This window comes from Typopeltis vanoorti, chromosome 7 (genome assembly GCF_054136105.1).
Source record: "Typopeltis vanoorti isolate ZY-2024b chromosome 7, IOZ_Tvanoo_1.0, whole genome shotgun sequence".
NCBI classification, from domain to species: domain Eukaryota; kingdom Metazoa; phylum Arthropoda; class Arachnida; order Uropygi; family Thelyphonidae; genus Typopeltis; species Typopeltis vanoorti.
The window spans coordinates 103,001,389-103,015,998 of record NC_143555.1 but is presented as its reverse complement, the minus strand read 5'-3'; the positions used below and the strand labels follow the sequence as shown (position 1 = coordinate 103,015,998).

The window sequence follows — 14,610 nt, the reverse complement described above, 5'->3', positions numbered from 1 at the left end:
ACTTAAAAGACATGAAACTAGTCAGCCCATATATTTGCCATTTATTAGTGTATTTAGATTTTACTGGTCTAATAGCTGTTTTGAAATGTTAATTCTCATCAGAGGCAGGGTAGAAACCTTAAGAGGACAAAAACTCTTTATCCAACCATAGCAATTCCATGTCAGATAACTTATATTTTTCATAAGTGAACTCTCTGTAAGTAGAATAAAGAACCTTTTGCTAGAATGGAGGCTTTTAGGCTTTTTATTCCAGTATTCACTTACACATGAAATATATTTAATTTGTGAGAATAATAAATATTGCTGACATCTTAAAAAATGCAGGCTTATTGAAAGAGTTTTGTATTAATGCATATGTTATCATGAACTCATGACATCCTCTGTCAACATTTCACCTGGCTAGAGAAAAATATGATCTTCCATCCCTTGCTTACCATGTTCCTACTAAACTTTCAGGATAATTGTTAATTCTTGATCTGATATTTTCTGAGGATTTAGATATTTCTGAGAGTACAGAAAGATAAACTGAGATTATTTGGGGGGGGGGGGGATGCAGGAAAAGAAGAAAGGACACTTTCAGTAATGCTGAAATTCACTAAGCTAAGCCACCAATTCTTTCGAAGGATGGCATTAAGACAAGTTAAGGCAGTGGTTATTATTATTATCTGAGATAGGTAATCTTGAAACATATATTTGAGCACTACAGAATTTGTCAAATGAAGACCAGACATGAAGTGTTCTTTTGATGAAATAATATCTATGCAGTGTAGGTTTGCTGTTTCTATAAAAACTTTGCATGTTCTTGGATAGAAGACATTAAGCAACAACAGTGAATACAAGAAATTATATAAGAAACCAAATAAAACAAAAAATATAAAATCTGTTAAGGTAATAAGAATGACTTTTCAGTTCGTATTTGGAACTTACTAACTATTAATAAGTTTGAAATATGAGAGACAGCTCAGAGACTATTCCTCCATTAAACTGATTAATCAGGATTTTTTCCCCCATTTTTATTAATTTTATATATTTTTATTCATTTTTTAGTATAGTCCTGAAACACTACTCTAGACCAAACATAGAACTTTTTCAGGCCACTTCAGGCTTCCAATAAGTGAGGCAGTGGTCTTATACCTGATGATGAAATTCATCTCCTACCTAAAGACAATCACAAACATCCATGTCCACAGTAGGATTCAAACTTATAGTCTATTAGTTGGAGTGCAGATATGCTAACCACTCAGCAAACTAGGCACAACATAGCAGATCATATTAAAAATAAACACATTAGAAAGGAGTTGATATTGGATATTGTTAGGATTTAAGAATATATGAGTGGAGGTAATCAAGATGATATGGTCACTTAAAACAACATGGTAGAGGAAAGGTTAGCAAAACAGGTGTTTGGTGGCAGGATGGTAAGAAAAGAGACTAGAAGAGGGCCAAGATCTAGGCAGGCAGGCAGGCCAATCCAGCTAGAAGACTGAAATATAAGATCTGATATTGGAGAAGCAACAAACAACAGACTAATTTAGAAGAAAATTGTTGATGGGAATTAATGATTAGTAATAGCTGATGTAGTAATCATAGTAATCAAAATATCAGGAATTTAATAACTGTGAATTCAGAATGTTTATACGATTACTTTTGCAAATTTTTAGATTCTTGCTGGTTTTGGAAAGCTAATAATAATTGCCCTTTCTCTGCTAGGAACGCAGAAATCTGTATTCACAAAAAATTCTGTTAAAGAATTTTAGTCCTACTAAATGTTTAATGAGCAAAGCAGCTTTCAGTTCTTTCTTGAACAGCCTGTTGTAATCTTCCAGATCATTCTTTCACCATTCATCAATCTTCCATTCAAGGTGAACAAAATTCCATGTTTTTCTGCTTTACTTTTCAGTAAAGCAGAAAAATAAGGGGTATGAGAGCATGTTGCTGGTCTTTTGGCAAAACTCTTGATTTTTTCACCTCATGATGATTTTCATGACCAGGTGAAACATCACCACTTTCCCTTATTAGGGACCTGGAGTACCTATTGCCATATTTGGTTTCCAGAGCAAGATTTCTGATTTCTGCTCTCCTTTCTTCTTATATGTGGGTGACAACCTCATGGTCATTATAAATACACAAGAGATCCCTAAACCTCCCTCAACCAAAGGTACGGCAGTAAAAGTTTAAAGATGGCTGCTAGATGTCTGTAGAACCAAACACAATAGTAATGCATCAGGAAGCTTCCTGATCAGCTAGTGACTAGATGGTCATGTAGAGACTGGATGAACTCTCTCTTTCTCTCTGTGGAACACATGCCTATTGGTCCTTCACCTATATGTCCCACTCTTTAGCCCTTTCTTAATGACTAAACAACCAAAAGACTACAGATTAAAAAAAATCCCTCTTAAAACACACATATAGTTCGCCCACCGATTAGAGGTCCCTCGACACTTCTGCGCATGTTAGAAAAAGGAGAATCCACTCCGATAATAGGGTAATCAATCTGTCTTCTGGGATGTGTTTGTTTATTATTACAGGTCGGAAAATTTAGCTTTTCTTTTACGAACATTGCAGTTTTTAAAGTGTAACTATTTTGCTTGTATAACAGTTGGAAAAATGTACGTAGAGTATTAACAAAATTAAAAATGGTATAGCATAAAACAAAAATTTAACTAAGTTTATTTTTAAGAAAGTTTTCTATAAAATAAAAATAATTATACAGAATAACAGAAATTTTTTCAAATGAACTTAGATATTCTAAACTTACGGTTGAGAGAACTGAGACACTTTAATGTCCTAAACCGATTAATTATTTATGACTTGTTGTGACTCTTTTAACAAACCCACGCAAAAAAAGGTTGGAAAAAAATACCATTATCAAATCCTTTTAATCTTCATAGTCATCTGAATCGGTGTTCGAATTGCCATCACTTTCACTTAAACTGATCACCAAAGGTTCGCATAATTCTTCGATAATTCCATCTCTGTCCCAATACATATTTTCCAATGAGGTGACATGAAAGCAATATTTTCCCCAGTTTTGAACTGTAATACTTTCAATCGCCTGTCAATATCTCCAGTTACGTTGCGATGGCGAATGAAACTTTTCACTTCTGCCCAAACATACTCAATAGCATTAATATTGCAATGATATGGTGGTAGCCTCAAAGCTAGAAATCCATGCTCATTGAGCGTCGTGTCGAATTTAAATAGTTTAGTTGTGGGTGAGTTTCTTTTGACCAAATTAAGCAATTCAATTTTTTGCGTATCTGGGGAATGAGAAATGTTATTTGCAGAGAGCCAATCCATAAGAACTTGCTTCTTATTAGACCAATTTGGAACTTTGTTTAATTGAATAGAGTGATATGAAGCGTCATCAATTATAACAACAGCATTTTTAGGAAGGTTTGGAATCAGTTTTTCTTTTGCCCACTTTTCGAAGATCGTAGAATTGATTTGCCTATGGTAATTGGCTTTGTATAGTAGGTTTGAATTCAGTAAAAAACCCATTTCTCCACCTGCACACAAAATTATTATGCGCCGTGAGGCATTCCGGTTTGTAACACTCCACATTCTTCTTTAGACTGCAACATTTTCCATAAGTTAAATTACTATCAATCCAAGTTTCATCTAGATACACAATCGGTCTTTTCTCCTCCCTGAAACGTCTTATTGCTCTCAAATACTGCGTTCTAGATAAAACAATGTCACTTCGTTCCATGATAAGTTTCCTTTTATTATGGGACTTTTTAAAACAAAATCCGATTTCATGAAGTATTTTCCTTAAAGTTTCTCTTTTCCAAGGAAAATTAATTTTTTCTTTAAGCACAGGAATCAATTTCGGAACAGTTGGCACTCTTTTCTCGCCCACGTAAAATTCGTGAATAGTTCTTCTTATAACGTCTACATCAAAATCATTCAAAGCTACAGTTTCGATGGTTTTCTTTACTCTGGCGCTTTTTTTTTTTTTTTAGGAGATTTAAATTTTGGCTTACCTTCACCTTTTGATTCCCTACGAATTCTTTTAACAGTCGACCCCGATATGCCAGCACTTGCACGTTTTATGACTTGAGAAAGGGGAACAAGGAGACGATTCTTTTTCGCAGAATGTCAGTGCATTATTCAATATTCTTTTGCAAGAGCTACTGAAACGTTTAACAACAGAACTTATTGACTGTACTGGATCCATCATACAAATTAATAATAAAAAAATAGCAAAAAAAGCGACAACAAAAATCAAGCTAGTACTAGTACAGCGACAGACAAGAAAGCACGTGATTTAGCATGTTGGCAGCCAATTCGTACATCCTTCATTTCTTTCTCCCCTTCAGCATGAATCGACTATTCTTGGCAAAATGCCAAGGAGAGATCTACAAACGGTGGACGAACTATAATAAAATAACAAAAATAACAAAATTTCAAACCCAAAATACCTAAAAAATGTCAAAAAGTCAAAATTGCTAAATCTCATCTGAAAGAACAAAAAAGATTTATATCCACTTTGCCTATATCCCTTGTATCAACAATATGATGTGCACCATCACTTGGAGATATCCAAACCAGGAGACATGCTATCTTTAACAGAACTTTAGCCAGTGGCTTCAACCTCTATCCACCTCACCTTTCCAAACTACACTCTGAATGATTCTTTCTATTTATCTTCAGGTTTGATGGAATGAAAACAGCATAATGAAATAATTAAACACAAGCTTAATAGTTTCAATATTTCATCTCTATTACAGACACCCAAACAATAAGTGGAGGAAGGGGCACCCTTATCCAACTAATCTCCCCATTTTGACCACCTGTGGCTGAATATCTTTCTCTACTACATTATACCAAATTCATCTACTATCTCTATTGCTGTCCTAATGTCACCAACCATTCCTAACTTTTTGATTTCCTCTCTTTAAATGCAGATTTTTTACACTCCAACTTTCCTTAGAGCAAGGTCATTAGGTGGGTAGAGATGCCGAGACATCTGCTGTCACTAATGCCCTTATGCAAATTAAAGATGCCAAGAAATTATATTTTTGGTTTAATCCTTTATCAAAGTGTAAGATACAATGTTTGCATGTGAAGTATCTTCACGACTGGCTATATAGAGGCTAATGACTTCAGATAAATTGCTTTAGTACCCATAATGTAAAGCATCTACACATCCTTCATCCTAGCATTCTACACATCCTTTTGGATGTGTAGAATGCTATGCATTATGGAAAGGGCCATTATCCAGGCTAGTTTTCACCTACATTAAGGTATGTTTAAGTGTGGGGATACTGCTTCAAAAACTCGTGCAATCTCTCAGTTCACCCGACAGCGACTGACCCGAGTCTCATCAGTGGAAGCCAGACCCAGAAGAGATACCAAGGGAAACATCTATCTCTAATCTCTGGATTAGAGATAGATGTTTAAAGTTTTTTCACTTACATTTTGAAAAATTATGGAGACAACTACTGTGTTATAGAATAAAACTTTAGTTTAATATAAACCAAAATCAACACTCTTGGTTTAATATAAACCAACACGTTTGGCTTATATTAAACTAAAAGAAAATTTTATTCTATAACACGGTAGTTGTCTCCATAATTTTTCAAAATGTATTCTGATCACCATGTAAGCATGAAAGAAAGAATTTTTTCACTTAGTTATACTGTAAATTAAAGATGCCAAGAAATTATATTCTTGGTTTAATCTTGGTTTCAAATACCAGATGAACATTCTCCAAGCATCCCATACCTCTTCTTTACTAGTGATCTTTCTAAGTACACTTGTGAATGTCATTTGTCCTTTAGGTAACTCAAACCATAATCTAGTACTGATCTCCTCCCTCATGGAGCAACATATACACAGCCACTCTTACTGGTCTGCTGTATGGCATTATTTAATGCAAAGTGAATGATCTTTGCAACTTCTATGCTTCATTTCCTTGGTTGGGGTATGATTTTTAACTTTCTGACCCAAAATTATGCACCAAACTTGCCACTGAAATAATCCTCATAGGCAGGACTTGACAAATACACTCACTCATTTGCCAATGGTGAGTAGCTGCAGATTGGGCAAAATAATTTTTTTTTTTTTTTAATAAAAATAATCTTCTGAGCAAAACTTTTTTAGCATTAAGAAAACACTCAAGAGCATGTGTAATATAAAGGGTCATCTAGTAACAAAAATTAATACAACAAATTATCAATATAAGTATTGTTTTTACTGTTCTTCCTATTCTTATTTAATGACTTCTCCTTCTTGGAATGGTGCTCTAAACACCACTAATCACTTTATGGAACTCTGATTGACTTATATATCATTAAAATGGGGGGGGGGGATCTTGGGTGGGTAAATTTTTTTTCCATGGCGAGTAGGATTTTGAATAATTTGTTGAGCCCTGCTCATAGGTATGGAAACATTTAATTCCCGTTCTGCTCTACATTGCTAGTCTCTAACTAAGGTTCAGTTCTCCAAAATGTGTGTCAGGGCTGTACAAGTGAAGAATTGAGTATATCGTTAACTAGCTTTCATCCAGAACTTCATCTTCCTTCACTGCCTATGTTAAAGCACAGAACAGACAAGAAAATTATCAACTCATTCAAAATGGATTTTGAAAGAGCTAAACAAAGGAAACTTGCATCCTGTCCAACTGGCAGCCATGCCTACTGGTCAATTACTAAAGTCATCAGCCATAACTTCTGTTCATCACTTCATCCCACCACTGTTACATTCAGATGGTTCTATTGCATCATCACTCACAAAAAAAGCCACCCTCCTAGCATCTTACTTCTCCTCTAATTCCTGTATGACACCTTGCAAAAGCCCCAACCATTCAAAGCACTCACTACACAATGCCCTCCTTGACCCTTCACCAGAAAGAAATAAGAAATTTATTCAAATTAGAAACAAAGAATTTCCCTGGCTCTTATGGCATTTCTCTAATCATCCTAAGGGTACATACTTCAGAGTTAATTCCTATTCTGTGCCACTTTTTTTTTTACATTTTTCATATTCTATTGTATCTATCCCACAGCATGGAAATTAGCTCGCATACAAAATTTTCCCAAAAAGTTGTTAAATCCTTTTTTAATTTGATGATAAATCCGTATCATCAAATTACCACCTAATTTCTTTTACCTCAATTCTTTTTGAAGTAATGGTTCTCTTTTTGGAGAGAACCATTAACATTCAACTCCTATGCTACCTCCCATGCTGCATAAAGGTGGTTCCAAGGCTGCTGTTGAAAATTACCAGCCAATCAGCATAACAGGAATCATTATCAAGGTCTTGGAGAAAATAGTCAAGAGGAAAATACAAGATTGGATAGAAGAAAATGGGATACTGTATCGGGGACAGCATGGTTTTGTGAAGGGTAGGTCATGCCTCAGTAACTTGCTCACATATTCTAACACAGTGACGGTGGAACTGGATAAGGGTAATGGGTTTACAGTGATTCTACTGGACCTTGCTAAGGCCTTTGACAGGATACCACATGGAATTCTAATCAGTAAATTGCAGCATATGGGGATGGATATAGGGTTGGTGAGATGGATAGGAGGGTGGTTGACGGAGAGATATCAGAGAGTGGTTTATTCAGGAGTAGAGTCCACAAGATGGCCTGTGACTAGTGGTGTGCCACAAGGATCTGTTCTTGGACCACTGCTGTTTAATTTGTTCATCAATGATAAAGGAAAGGATCTGAGAGGAACAGTTCATTTGTTTGCGGATGATCCAAAATTGGGTAGGGCAATAGTGAATGCAGATGATGTTAAAATTTTGCAAGATGATTTGGATAGATTGGAGGTCTGGGCTTAGGAAAATGGATGTCAATTTAATGTGGCAAAATGTAAGGTTATACATTTTGGGGTGAAAAGATTAGCAACAGTTTACTACATTGGTGGAACTGTACTCCAGGAAATTGATGAGGCACGAGATTTAGGAGTGTTGGTGGATAAGGAGTTAAAGTTTAGGGAGCACATTGCAAAAGTGGCCAAATTAGCTCATCAAATCACTTGGTTGCTGAAGAATACGTTGACAAGCAGAACAAGCAGGTTATTGTTCCTCTGTATCGAGCCTTGATAAGACCCCATCTCGACTACTGTGCCCAGATTTGGTCACCTAGGTTTCTTCTTGATGGGGAGGAGGTGGAGAGGATCCAGAGGCAAATGACCAAGATGATAGCAGGTCTGTGGAATGAACCATATGAGAACAGGTTGAGGATTTGTGGGTTGCAAAAATTGGTTGATAGGCGGAGGAGGGGAGATATGATTGAGACATTCAAATTACTGAAGGGTTTCTATAAAATTAATTCAGAAGATATTTTTGAGAACAGGGCTGGTAGTGGGAGGACTAGGGGACATCCATGGAAACTGGGCAAAAGTGTGGTTAGTAAAGGTGTTAGAGCTGGGTTCTTTACTTTTAGAGTGGTGAATGAGTGGAATGCGCTCCCAGAGTTTGTGGTGGATGCTGTGACAGTGAATGAGTTTAAGGCGAGGTATGATAGATACTCTATGAATGCTGAATAGTTGTGATGAATATGATTTGGGGCCTCCCTCGATGAGTCTAATGACTCCCTGGAGTTGCCCGTAATAATAATAATAATAATGATTGCCAGTAATTTCAACACTGCAATCAACAGGGGATCTGGTTACATATATCATTCATCTCTGGACAAATGGACACCATGGAAAAATTTGGTGAGTCTCAAAAAGCTTGCTCTTGATATCTGTAAGTCTTTTGATGGAATCTGGCATAAGGTTCTATTAAATAGGCTCCTGTTATTTGGCCTATTCCATGACTTCTGATGTGAGTGGAATGCCAGCTTTGAGAATGGATGCACACTATATGTGATGGTTGAGGGTTCCTTATCCTCTGCCTATGCAACTAACAATTGGGTTCCACAGAGTGCTATTCTCTCATGCACTCTCTTCTTTCTATACATGATTCTGGTTAATTGGGTGACATCTGAACAAGTAGCTGGTTAATTGGGTGACATCAGGAATAGCATAATTTGGGCCAATTAAGCAGCTGCCCCCATTAAACAAAGCTTCACATCAAGAGTTTAAAAGGAGGTGTATGCACATAAAATAAAATACAAGTTTTGATAAGTTTTTCATTCAATGTGTAGCAAAATTACCGACTTATGGATAAACAAATGAGTTTAATTAAAGTATCGCTATAAAAATAATTTCATTTATATAAGTATTAAATGCGCATACAGTTCTTAGCAATTGACATTTTAAGAATTGATTGAGTGTAGCCAAGGTTACACAACCATCTCTTCAGAAGGACTTCTGAAGAGATGGTTGGGAAATGGGAAAGGACTTGATTATTTTTTTAATTCTGTAGTCACTGTAGCCATTGGAAAGGAAGGTGTTGTGTATGTGTTTGAGTTTGGTTGAAAGGGCAGTTTCACTGGAACAAAGATTATGGGCTCTATTAGTTAGAGTTTTAATAACACCATATTGCTGAGATGGGTGGTGGTGGGAGAGTTTTTGTGAATGTGAACACCTTCCTAAACCTCCAACATGAATTCTTCACAGCACTTAAGCCTCAACACACGGAACCTATTGCCTGTAAACCTATTACTTGTAAAATGTTAACTTTTACAAGCTTTACCTTCTTAGCAATTGTCAAGAACCAGTAAAATTTTTCTTGATTTCCATTGTAATTTCATGTCCCAATTCATAAGCCAAACCTTATCATCCAAACATTTTTGTTCACATGGTACTGAACTGGTAAACTCTACATTCTAATTACCTTAAAGCATCAAGGCCTGGCCTTTTTCTCAATAACAAGCATCTTTTGTTTACTAGTTCCTGTTATATTTGAACAGCACAACACTGTTCTATTTTCATGATCTACTTTCATTGATCCAAATAGTGCAGTGTGTTTATAACACAGTGGAACCATCTAATGTGGCATGAAAAAACAGCCCTGTTCTGTCAGTACATTGCAGGTGTCATCAGCACTAAATTTTTGAATCAAGGTCATAATTTTTCTAACACTAAATGTGATGATAGAAGATACTGGATGGCCCAATTAAATGTGTCCCAAATAAACAAAGCAAATTTTTATTATTCTTTCATTTTGTTTTGTTTTTCCAGACTTGGCCAAATAAAATGGCTGCACCGATTAACTGGTGGACCAATTATGGAACTTTTTGATTTATTGAGACATGTCATAAAAAAGGGGAGAGGTCTTGGGTGAGTACATGTTTTTCATGATGAGTAGGATTTTGCATAATTTGTTAAGCCCTATATGCATATTATCTCAATGCTATCTGAAAATTTCAAGCTGAGATGATCTTGTGCTAAATTACATTAAATAAAACATTACTTACTCTTGGTGATGAAGTACTAAATGTGTGAGTTTTTTGCTTCTCAACATTTGGAGACACTGGAGTAGCTGATGACATACAGTCTGAAAAGAAAATTGTCCAAAAATATTCCTGAAGACCACATTTGATAAAATCTTTATAACATTAAAATAAAAATTCTTTTTGATAAGAAACCTAGCATGGGTTTGTGCTGCTAAGCATGAAGACAGAGGGAATAATTTACAAGGGAAAGTTGGTAAGTAAGTTACAAACAAAAGTAGACCAAATGAAATGGAAGTGAATGGTTTTTCGTATGCATAGCTCAAAGCACAGTCTAGGATGATGAGTACATGTAGTAGACATGTGCATGTTTTGTAGCTGTTTTCGAGAGTCTAAAATGGCAACTATGCTCAAAGAATGTACAATTATTGAACAGCATGCTGTTGTGCATTTCTTATGGGCAAAAGGACTTCCTGCAAAAAACATTCATAAAGAGATGTTTCCTCTATGTTTTCAATAAAATGGAATCACTTCACTGACTAGCAAGAAGTTCAATATTATGCTATCAGCAGGAAAGCTTATACTTATGGTGTTTTGGTATTTCGAGGAACACTGCTGGCCCATTTTCAGAAGTATGGTGAAAATGTAAATGCTACATTGTACTGTGAAATTCAATGAAGTTTCAGGATATAATTTACTGAAAATGTTCAGACCTACTGAGAAGAGGAGTTCAGACCTACTGAGAATGATGATAATGCAAGACTTCACGCAGCTACAGAAACTTTCAAGAGAATTCAAGAACTTCGGTGTAAACTCTCAATGTCCATCTAACAGTCTTGACCTTGCCCCAAACAACTTTCACCTGTTTGGTCTACTGAAACAGCACCTTGGTGGCAAACATTATGGTGATGATGAAGTGGTTAAAAATAAGGTGTAGAGTTGGGTGAGACAACAGACAGAGAAGTTCTATGCCGCTGGTTTTGAAGGAATGAAAAAAAGCGATTGGACAAATGTATAAATGTTGAAGGGGATTATGTAGAGAAATATATGCTTTTCAGGTTTGTACTTCACTTGTTTTATTTTTATAACCATTTGCAACTTACTTAATGACTTTCCCTCACACAAATACTTCTGTTAACAGTAAAAATTTCAAGTTTCATTGTTTTACATATTATACACTTAAAACAAAGTTATGCTATGTGAATGAATTTGATAGTATCTTAACTTATTTATGCCACATCTGAGTATTTGTGTAATGATCTGACAACTGAGTGCCATTTTCAAGTGTACTTGTTTAAATAGTATATTTTTCAGAAATATACACCTTAAGTACAAAAATCACTTACATTTTAATACTTCAAGAAAACTGATTATACTTTTGCTGAAATGGAATTTATTTACAAAAAGATTTTTCAGAAAGACTGAAAAAAGGAAACAATTCACATATCATAAATATAATCTGTTTATGAATTATCATGATAATGAATGTAATTTAACTCATTAAATTACATAAATAACTCACTAAATAAGATAATGAATGTACTTTAACTCACTGTATTAGAAAATATTATAGCATCTGTTTTCTACTGCAGATACTATCAAAACAGCTATGAAACAAACTAAGGTACTATCAAAAATAGATATTACACACAAACACCTCCAGAGCAGATGTGAATGGGTTTAGAGCATATGGAAAATATCAAGTTTCTATCAGGGAGCTGACTGATCAGAGTATTAAGAATAGGAACTAACTGGTTATCCTTAAATTCCATTGAGATGTGTTTATGCTGATTTTGTTCAGCCAAGGCCATGTGTGAGAAATATCTTCTTGATTGAAGTTTTCTTATAAAAGTTAGCATCAGGAGAGGAAGTGAAGAACATCTGTCCCATGGTTTTGTAGGCAAGAATTACCTTTTCGAGAGAGAGAGAGAGAGGGGGGGGAGATAATCCATTTCCACAAATTTTGTCCTTTATGGCCGTTAGTGAGTGGCCAATACTCACATCCATAGGTCATCATACTCTATAATCACATGCTACAGCATATTCTTAGTTTTCCTTGAGGCTTTATGATTCCATAAAATGAATTACTTCAGACTAAGTATGAGGCATACCTGTATGTCTCATACACTACATGATTATGTTTACATACTTAGTCTTATGAGAAATGCATATAAAGTTGAACAACCTGTTAAAGGGAGGATAGAAGCATGTGCTTTGAAAGTATATACTGGGTAGTAATTGTTTTAATAATATAAAACCACTACCCAAGACCAGTTTCGAACTTTTATTGAGATCTCATCAGTGGAGCCAGACCCAGAAGTTAAATAATGCAGAAGTCATACATATACATGTAAAAACAGGATGTGTGCATTGCATGATGGGATTCCAAGACAATTAGTATGTATCTCAACATTTTAGAGATTTTCAATGGAAAAATCTCTATTTTTAATTAATTAATTTTTTTTTTGTTTTATTACTTTTTCAAGAGTGTGCTGGGGTGGGGAGCCACACCACCCAACTAGTGTCCCCTGGGAAATGCTGGATATACTTCCAGTATGTTAACATGGCAGTGAAGCATCATCATCGTCAATTTTCTGATATGTATTCCCAAAAGGTGTTCAGGTTACTATGACAGCACTACATGATTATGTTTACATTATTATTAATCTCCTATCAACAATTTTCCTCCAAATCAATCTATTACTTGTGAGCACTCCAATATTGTCATATCTAATATTCCGTGCTTCTAAGGCACTTCTGACTGAATCAATCAATCTAGACCTTGGTCTTTCTCTGGGTCTCTTTCCTGCCATCTTGACACCAAACACCTGTTTTGCAGATCCATAACTTAAAACTAACTTGAACACTCTAATTCAGTGTTTTGACTAATTTCTCTCTTATTCCATATAATTTTTTTCAGCTGGCTACCGACCATACCAGCTTTGCTTATTCTGTTGCATATTTCCTGATTCAAGCTGCCATCTTCCCTGTGTGAAGGACCAGGCTGCAGCTCATCTGGTGTAACCTTTTGTTTTTTGATGAAAATATCTGGTGTAACCTTAATTTATGATGAAAAGAATATAATTCTTTTCATCATAAATTTGTTTATAGCAAGCAAAAGCATTATGTACTTTCCTTTCTACTAAGCAGTGTTCAACATTGGTGTTATTTAATTCACAGAAAGTGCCCGTGAAGAGTTGACCAATGTTCTGCCATTTTGAGAACATTGCTAACTTCAGAGAACATTTCTGCAAGACCTTCACTGTGAATTGTTTAACTACTTCCTCCTGTTTCTTTTTTCCCTCTTCCTTTTCTCGTTCTTCCTCTTCTGCAACATGTTGTTTCTCCAGTTCGACCAATTCTTCATTGGTCAACCTTCATGGGCACTTTCTATGAATTAAATTATTCATCATCATTCACTTCAAGATTCAGATTGTTTGCTAGGCCCACTATTTGTTCACTCAATTTACAAAGATCTTCATTTTTTTCAAAACTTCCAAAATCGTGCAAAAACCTTTTTAATGTATTTTTCCATATGCCACTCATACATTGAGAGAGAGATCACTTCATCTTGAGCCACAGCAATATTTTTAATAGCATGATAAATATTGAATGCTTTGCAGAATTGCATGAGAGTCTGATCATTTCTTTCAGTGGCAGAAATGACTTGTGAAAAAGTTCTCCGTAGATAATAAGCCTTAAACACTGAAAGAACCCCTTGATCCATCAGTTGGATCAATGAAGTAGTATTTGGAGAGAGAAACCTGACCTTGATCTTGGGGTGAAGCTTACCGATGTAAGGTGGATGACCTGGAGCAAAATTAATAAAATTTTAAATTCTACATTTCTTTTACACAATAACTTTCCATTTCACTCGCATAACAGTTGATTAAGGCATCCTCAAACAATTTTTGAGTCATCCACAACTTCTTATTGCTCCAATAATGAACTGGAAGAGTATTGTAAAATCTTGTATAGAAAGAATTTTGTACAAAATTCTTAGATACCAATTTTACTTCAGAAAGAAAGTCAATACAGAATACTTGTAGTTTAATTAACAATTTTTCATAAGTGTTTTATGTAATCTAGTAGAATATTAGAATGAATTGCTAAATTATTTAACCACCAATATTGTACAAACAAAGAGATAGCCCAGACAGGATTAGAAATGTAGACTGGAGACTATCGCCAGGTGCGAAGGTCAGTGAGTTACGGGTTTTCCCACCATGACTCGGTGATTTCGTAAGGGGAAAGGAACCCCTGCAAGAACATCTGGGAAACTCGATCTGAAGAAGTTCCAAGGCCGTGAAGGT

The 14,610-nt window shown here is 35.4% G+C and overlaps 1 protein-coding gene across 3 annotated transcripts in view; it reads right to left on the bottom strand.

The window, feature by feature from the left end:
• LOC150104923 (uncharacterized) overlaps positions 1–14,610 on the bottom strand; it is a 431,839-nt gene that overhangs the window by 340,459 nt on the left and 76,770 nt on the right. For all 3 annotated transcript variants that reach the window (XM_090395426.1, XM_090395427.1, XM_090395428.1), the window contains exon 4: positions 10,322–10,401. In XM_090395426.1, the coding sequence (XP_090251552.1) occupies positions 10,322–10,401 (80 nt within the window). The remainder of the gene's footprint in view (positions 1–10,321; positions 10,402–14,610) is intronic.